Consider the following 9222-nt stretch of genomic DNA (forward strand, 5'->3'; position numbering starts at 1 on the left):
ACTTTCAGGTCACACATTGTCGATACGTACGATACTTGTATTTACATTTCGGTGTACCCTGCAACCTTATGCTATAAACTGTGAAGTAAATATGAATAAAATGATGAACTGTAAGCCTGTTTCTCGTCGATTCGAGCTTTCTCATCAATTCGAGCCTTGTATTTTAGTGAATTCATGCTCATGTGCATGCTCTTCCATCAGAATTTGTGTCATTACATTTTAAAATGCTTGAAAAAATTAGTCATGAAACCACTGAAAATTGAGTAAATACTGTTTTAATATTTTGCATCAAAAATTGCTTTTTCAGAGAAAATACATGTGGGTATATTGTGAGCCAATTTCAAATTAAAAGCTCTGAGCATATTCAACTGTTGTAAGGAGTGAACAAGGAGTCATCTTGAAGTATTTGCTTTATGGAATAGATATGCAAACATTAACACTTGATGACTTCCAAATAAGGGCGCGAATCGATGAGAAGCTTTAATGATGTGGAGTTTGACCTCCTTCAGTCTTGTGCAAAAAGTACATGTAAAGATGGTAACATTGTATTCTTATTGCCCATTGTTAAATGCAAATATTTTTGTAACAAAAAAACAAAAATTATTCAATTGAACAGGTTTACAAAAATATGCACAACCCTATAAGATTTAAGAGGCTCGAATCAAGGAGTAAGCAGCATACCAGTGTTGTGGTTCAAGCATATTAGCTGTAATTACAGTTAGAAGTAGAAGAACCCAAAGGGTAACACAAGGGAACTCTGGCTTTTAGGCATCACCTAATTTCATATCACTATTACATATTATGGACAGTTACAAACATGTTTACATTCCTAATGCCTACTTGCACGATCCTGTCAAATATTTTCAAACGACATGCAGTTTCTTTTTGGCAAGCATATGTGGTATTTTCACTTATTTCGTTCGTTTTGTCTCACAGACAATCTTAGCAAAGACGTCTTCGTTATACAATTTTTGTTTTTCTCAGCAGAAAAAATATTTCTTCATTCACAAAAACAAGAAAATTACCTCTTCCGTGTCACTGTCATTTTTGGTTGCCGAGGTCGCCATTTTGGTAAACGGTGACCAAGTAAAAAGTATCTCCGTACCGTATCGTACTGTACCGTATTCGCAGGCAATCTATTATAGGCTGAACACCACTAAATCCAGCTGTTCTTTATTTCATATAAAATCTACTTACTTCATAACGGTTTTTCGACATTTTCTAGCATATCAGATTTTCAGAGACTTATATTCCCATAAAGAACTAGATCGCTACTTTAGAAAAACAAAAAGAAAAGGGGATGTTAACTTTTATATAAGAAAACTACAGTTCGTTAAATACAACCCGCTGAATTTACTACTTTCCGCTTCTTTCAATTTCTCTTTACTGGTCATTAAATTCTTACGCCGCCATTTTTACCTAGCATGCGATAGGAACATGCCGATTTCAATAGAATGTAAAGTGATACATACTGAAACGCGATAGAGTAAAAGTAAGCACGTTTCTGCCGAGAAAATGCACTAGGAAAGGAAAAAAGATCAGTACTATTTATATTGGACTACTTGTGACTAGACCAGCGGAGGCTTACATTCTATTTGGTAGTGATCAGCCTATAAGAGAAAATTTTTATTTAATCTTTCCATGAATTTGCATTCATTCTCAAGGTACACCTGTTTTACAATGACTCTGTTTAGTTTTGGTGCAAAATATTGAGAAAATCTAGAGAAATGGCAATTCATTACAGGCCACCCCCATCCTCAAAATTACCCGAAATTTAGCCCTGTGCAAGCAGTAATTCATTTTTTTTACCTTATTCGTGGAGTTTTCATTTAAAATTCATTTAATCGTTACGATGTTTGTCATGTTCATTCAGAAACATGCTAATTTCAATAATATACAGACAACTGAAGTGCAAAAGTGCGAGAAAAGACATCTACTAGGTTCTAAAACGAACCAAAATATAACCACCTGGTCGAAAATTCGATCTAAATTCCAGAAACACAAGAAATTTAACAGTTTTCAGTCATTTGTTACCGTTTTACATCATAAAAAATAGATTAATTGCATTTCCAATCATTTTCGAGGAGTTTCAGAAAATACCATGTATTGCCCCTTATAGGCTGAACACCACTAAATCCAGCTGTTCTTTATTTCATATAAAATCTACTTACTTCATAACGGTTTTTCGACATTTTCTAGCATATCAGATTTTCAGAGACTTATATTCCCATAAAGAACTAGATCGCTACTTTAGAAAAACAAAAAGAAAAGGGGATGTTAACTTTTATATAAGAAAACTACAGTTCGTTAAATACAACCCGCTGAATTTACTACTTTCCGCTTCTTTCAATTTCTCTTTACTGGTCATTAAATTCTTACGCCGCCATTTTTACCTAGCATGCGATAGGAACATGCCGATTTCAATAGAATGTAAAGTGATACATACTGAAACGCGATAGAGTAAAAGTAAGCACGTTTCTGCCGAGAAAATGCACTAGGAAAGGAAAAAAGATCAGTACTATTTATATTGGACTACTTGTGACTAGACCAGCGGAGGCTTACATTCTATTTGGTAGTGATCAGCCTTAAAACACACTAAATAGTTGTTGTTCTTTATTCTAATTCCAATGACCGCAGCACACATCAGGACCCATTTTAAATGTCTGTAACTTACATTTTCTTGAAGAATATTGTCAGTACTAACTAAAAATCAAAAGAAAAGTGTGTGTGTGTGTGGGGGGGGGGGGGGTCATGTTTGATGCAAGAAAAATAATTTCAGTCAAACACACCAACTGCAAAATCAGCTAAAAAATGAGACCCGAAATTATGCTGGTGGTGTATGATCTAAGTTTCCATGAAAAATTTTGTAACGTTGTTATTTCATTATGAAAATGCTACCTACATGTCAAGCATAGATCTGTCATGTGATTTTAGCCAAAAAATTGCAAAGAAAAGAAGGAAAATAGCTGTACAGAGCAAAAAACTGAGGACTATTTTTTTCGCGCCATTTTTCTTTTTAGTATCTGTATGCCTTAAGGAAACATATAATAATGAGCCGCACCATGAGAGAACCAGCATAGTGCATTTGCGACCAGCATGGATCCAGGACCCATGCTGTTCGCTTTCAAAGCCTATTGCAATTAGAGAACCAGTTAGCGAACAGCATGGATCCTGACCAGACTGGTCTGGATCCATGCTGGTCGCAAATGCACTATATTGGTTTTCTCACGGTGTGTCTCAATTATTTAATTGATATATAGCTACATGACGCCAAAACTAATATTATAACTCTTTGGACTTTCTTAAGCTTATTTAATAAAATTAAAGAAGTACAACTTGAAAGATGCAGGTCAAAATGTACACAAACCAAAATGTACCCACATCAGGCCCGGATCCAGAAGTTTTTTACTGCGGGGGTGGGGGGGGGGGGGGGGGGGAGGACACCAGTCTAGAATGAAGTCGTCACCATCGAGGCACATAGTGGTTTTTTTTTTTTTTTGGTGGATGTATACTCTCTTAATTAGGGGGGTCAGGGGGCTCTCCCCTGGAAATTTTTGAAATACAGACATGAAAATAATGGTGGCCTCTTGTGCATTTTAAGGTCTAAATATTTTGAGGTAACGGAGGGGTTACTCACTCACCCACTTTCAGATATAAGTACAGAAACGACCGGAAACGCTACCCTTCAAAATCGGCATTTCTCGCCACGTTGGGACCTGTTAGAAATTCGAGTTTTGGGGTGATTTTGGCAACCCGGATTTTTGCTTCCGTTTCATGCTATGATGGTCCTAGAAGACCAAACACTCGCCCACTTTCAGATATAAGTACAGAAACGGCCAGAAACGTTACCCTTCAAAGTCGGCATTTCTCGCCAGGTCGGCACCTGTTAGAAATTCGAGTTTTGGGGTGATTTTGGCAACCCGGATTTTTTGCTTGCGTTTCATGCTAGGATGGTCATAGAAGACCAAGCACTCACCCACTTTCAGATATAAGTACAGAAACGGCCAGAAACGCTACCCTTCAAAATCTGCATTTCTCGCCAGGTCGGACCCTGTAAGAAATTCGAGTTTTGGGGTGATTTTGGCAACCCGGATTTTTTGCTTGCGTTTCATGCTAGGATGGTCCTAGAAGACCAAGCACTCACCCACTTTCAGATATAAGTACAGAAAGGCTACCCTTCAAAATCAGCATTTCTCGCCAGGTCGGGCCCTGTAAGAAATTCGGGTTTTGAGGTGATTTTGGCAACCCGGATTTTTTTGCTTGCGTTTAATGCAAGGATGGTCCTAGAAGACCAAGCACTCACCCACTTTCTGATATAAGTACAGAAACGGCCAGAAATGCTACCCTTCAAAATCTGCATTTCTCGCCAGGTCGGGACCTGTAAGAAATCCGAGTTTTGGGGTGATTTTGGCAACCCGGATATTTTGCTTGAGTTTCATGCTAGGATGGTCCTAGAAGACCAAGCACTCACCCACTTTCAGATATAAGTACAGAAACGGCCAGAAACGCTACCCTTAAAAATCGGCATTTCTCGCCAGGCCGGGACCTGTAAGAAATTCTAGTTTTGAGGTGATTTTGGCAACCCGGATTTTTTTGCTTGCGTTTCAGGCTAGGATGATCCTAGAAGACCAAGCACTCACCCACTTTCAGATATAAGTACAGAAACGGCCAAAAACGCTACCCTTCAAAATCGGCATTTCTCGCCAGGTTGGGACCTGTAAGAAATTCGAGTTTTGGGGTGATTTTGGCAACCCGGATTTTTTGCTTACGTTTCATGCTAGGATGGTCCTAGAAGACCAAGCACTCACCCTCTTTCAGATATAAGTACAGAAACGGCCAGAAACGCTACCCTTTAAAATTGGCATTTCTCACCAGGTCGGGACCTGTAAGAAATTCGAGTTTTGGGGTGATTTTGGCAACCGGGATTTTTTCCTGGCGTTTCATGAAAAATTAGTACCAGAACGGCCTGCAACGGTACCCTCAAAAATCGTCAATTTTCCACAGGTTGGGACCTGTGCAAAATTCGGGATTTGGGGTGATTTTGACCTGTGGAAAATTGACGATTTTTGAGGGTACCGTTGCAGGTCGTTCTGGTACTAATTTTTCAAAGTAGGTCACTGCATGGTATTCTAGTACCATCCTAGCATCAATTGCAAGTAAAATGTCCGGACCGCCCAAATCACCCCAAATCCCGAATTTTGCACAGGTCCCGACCTGACCATCCTAGCATGAAACGCAAACAAAAAATCCGGGTTGTCAAAATCAACCCAAAACTCGAATTTCTTACAGGTCCTGACCTGGCGAGAAATGCCGATTTTGAAGGGTAGTGTTTCTGGCCGTTTCTGTACTTATATCTGAAAGTGGGTGACTGCTTGGTCTTCTAGGACCATCCTAGCATGAAACGCAAGCAAACAATCCGGGTTGCCAAACTCACCCCAAAACTCGAATTTCTTACAGGTCCCGACCAGGCGAGAAATGCAGATTTTTAAGGGTAGCGTTTCTGGCCGTTTCTGTACTTATATCTGAAAGTGGGTGAGTGCTTGGTCTTCTAGGACCATCCTAGCATGAAACGTAAGCAAAAAATCCGGGTTGCCAAAATCAACCCAAAACTCGAATTTCTTACAGGTCCCGACCTGGCGAGAAATGCCGATTTTGAAGGGTAGCGTTTCTGGCCGTTTCTGCACTTATATCTGAAAGTGGGTGAGTGCTTGGTCTTCTAGGACCATCCTAGCATGAAACGCAAGCAAAAAATCCGGGTTGCCAAAATCACCCCAAAACTCGAATTTCTAAGAGGTCCCGACCTGGCGAGAAATGCCGATTTTGAAGGGTAGCGTTTCTGGCCGTTTCTGTACTTATATCTGAAAGTGGGTAAGTACTTGGTCTTATTCCAAGAATGTTTGCTTGTAATGAAATGAACGGATTACTATGAAATTATCACCAGTTCAGACGAATACGAGACCCATCCATGTAAAAAACTTGTACAGTAGTGTACAAAACGAAAAAAATATCTTTGCAAACTGACAATTTGACAAGATTCAGCGGGCAAATACGTAGCGTATGGAATCTGTTGTATGAAATATATCAAATATACACTTACGCCTGCAGCATTTTATTTTCTATATTTGCCAAGAAATTTGACGCCGTTAAAATGCGTAGTAAAATTCGAACGCAATTTACTCAGATGAACGTGGTAAGGGCGGAATAGTTTGGGTGTGCTATGCGCGAGAGTGCAACGATACAAGTTCAGCTGACCTTCACGCACATTTACACGCTAGACAATAGAATACCAACAGCGGTGCCAATTTACATAGATGGTTTTACAGACAGGAAAGACAGATGCAGAAAACGTGGATTAGTGTGCATCTGTGACAAGAAAAAAGGACGAAAGATTATATTGTATGAAATGTCAGAATTTTAAAAGTTTCCCATAATGCAGCACACTTTTTGTACTTTTCGAATGTTAAGTAGTTGCGTTGACCTATTTGCTTTAACATTATAATAAGTTATACAAACGCATTCTGCGTAGGAGGATACTACCTATTGATATATGTTTACAAACATGTCTAACATATTGTCCTGGCTGTGCATAGATATTATTGATCGATGAAACACGCCACCATCCGCTATTCTTGTTTCGTTTTTTCGTGTATAAAGAATAGGGTTTCCACGTTTTCTTTTTTATATAAGATGCGTTTTGTATATTTTTTTTAAGACAGTTTTGTGACCCACGTTTATTTATGATGTTCGTCATCTGATTAATAGCTCTGTACAAAAAATAAAATTACCCTTTTATAAAAATGCATATGCTTAGTTACTCGCATAAAACACGCAAATGTATGGCTCCCTTATCCGCACATTACTAATTTCACTCTTAAAATGTTTTTTTACTCTACTATAAGACATCTTGCAAAAGGTGTAATTACACAAGATGCAACAGATTTTATAGACATTGTTGTTTTCACCAAGCCTTAACATTTAATTGTCCTTTAAACAATTCGAGTACAATATCATGCCCCCACCATTCACTTTTAGCAACTTTGGTTTAATTTTTGTATGCAATATGGTATCATAAAAACGCCTTTCATGATCAGAAATGCATCTGATTTGAGTCTCATGGATCTGATTTGCCTTTTCATACAGTTTCCCACCTTTTGTTTACCATGCAATTTTAGAGAAGTTTTTGTATGGAAATTTAGCATCATTGGGAGAAGTGAAAGTGCAACGACCCCAACTTGTACTTAAGCACACTTGTAACCACTTTTATAATTGTTTATGTCATTATATTCTACTTCTTTAACTTCCTTTTGTGACAATGCTTTCAAACAGTCGAGCAGTACAACACTATGTACTAATTTCTTATGTAATGAATTTAATGGGTCAAACGATATCTTTCATATTGTATGACTATAATGTTATTCGACAGATTTTATATTTGTTTGTAAGCACTTATCGCTTCGATGGGCGTCTTATTTTATAACCGCAAAATATATTTACAAGACTTTATTCGACCTTCTTCAGGTATTGTAAGTTTATCAGCTTCTTTTGTACTGACTTTAATGGGTCAAACAATATCTCGCTTGTATCTTATGACTATATTATCGTTTATGTATTGCTGCCATATGTATGAATAAACAAAAATGCAAATAATAAAATTAAATCAATATGTTAATGAGAATGTTAATATAAAGTGTGTACATGTATCTGAGTTTAATTATATTTAAACTGTTGGTTTCCCAGTTGTTAGTCCGATCATCATTAATATTACTCGCTTTTTTGGCTTAGAGGGACTAACCCAAATATTTTAGGTCAAAATAATTTCTTTCAAATATCCGTAAAAAGTGAGTGCTGTCAAAATGGCTAGTGGTACAAACTTACTGACATAAGATTTTTGCAAGATATTGTTATAAATAATAAAAACTATTGTGAAGAAGTTAGTACGCCGTTGCAACGCTTTTGAAATAATGCAAAAATTTTCATTCTTCTTGAATTTTCAATATCTGTTGTTTATTTTCACCCATTTCATCATTTTTCAGTGATATATATAATATAATCCAAACTTAGCGGAAATGATCATGTCGAAAAATTGCACCCAAAATCTGGGTAAGTAGCTTAAAGTGCTCTTACCAATAGGCGAAAGCAGTAAATTTATTTCCCTATATACGAAATAAAGACAATCATGCAGATGCCACATTCTTAAACGTTGAAGTTAGAATTAAAAAGCTGAACTATTTAATTTGCTTTGATACAGCATGTTTACCGAATACAAATCCTCAAAATGCCCTTACAAAATGAACAAATCAACGCCAGTGAAAAATTAGATGTCGCATTTTAAAGTCTTAAGTCTATATTTTAGACTGAAAGTTTTATGATTTTAGGCAAAGGATTACACTATCCATGCTGTTCGCTTCCAAAGCCTATTGCAATTAGAGAAACCGTTTGCGAGCAGACGGATCCTGACCAGACTGCGCGGATGCGCAGGCTGGTCTTTATCCATGCTGGTCGCAATTGCACTATGTTGGTTTTCTCATGTTGAGGCTCAAAATTTTACGCGTTTCGGAATCGATTAAGAAAGTAACACATACGCCCAACACTGATCCGAATGTCTGGGTAAAACTGTATAAAATCACATCATAATAGTTAGAATACATGTGAAACAAATGAATGAAGTATTGTCATACAAAACAAAGTCCCCTTAATTATATAAACTACAGTATAACCTAATGATATGATATATGTCAATGATGTATACACGTTATAATTATTGTGCTATACAATGTATATGCAATATGTTATAATGCAAAATATTTGAACTTAAATTTTGCATACATAGAAAGTCTACAGTTTTAAATTGCTTTTAACACTTGTGAATATAAAAATAGTTTAATATTTTATTTTAACTGGTGGAGAAATCAGAGAAAAAATATAATGAAAAAGTGCATCATATTTTTGGGAAGTTATATTTTCAAAATGAGTCCATGTTGTACATGAACCTGTTACGTTGTATATTTATACAAAAATGATTTAATATCCATATATACACCAAAAAGACTTATAGACATTTTACCCCCTTATGAGACCTCAACCTCTGGGCTAGGACTCTGGATATTACGGACGACAAGTAGCCTCATGGTGAACAAGGGATATTGAAATCCCCTGATATATGACAGAGTTATGGACCGGACAGGAAAGAAATCAATTCAATTTTTGACCTCCAAGTCGACT

The 9222-nt window shown here is 37.1% G+C and overlaps 1 protein-coding gene across 1 annotated transcript in view; it reads right to left on the reverse strand.

Annotated features, from left to right (window-relative positions):
* The window catches only part of LOC123524076 (tetratricopeptide repeat protein 39B-like), a 58137-nt gene extending 57014 nt beyond the window's left edge, over nt 1-1123 (reverse strand). Inside the window, exon 1 of the mRNA XM_053539249.1 lies at nt 1026-1123. Within this exon, the coding sequence (XP_053395224.1) occupies nt 1026-1067 (42 nt within the window). The 5' untranslated portion in view covers nt 1068-1123. The remainder of the gene's footprint in view (nt 1-1025) is intronic.
* Nucleotides 1124-9222: the final 8099 nt, after the last annotated feature.

The sequence above is a fragment of the Mercenaria mercenaria genome, chromosome 3 (assembly GCF_021730395.1).
Source record: "Mercenaria mercenaria strain notata chromosome 3, MADL_Memer_1, whole genome shotgun sequence".
In the NCBI taxonomy this organism is placed as follows: domain Eukaryota; kingdom Metazoa; phylum Mollusca; class Bivalvia; order Venerida; family Veneridae; genus Mercenaria; species Mercenaria mercenaria.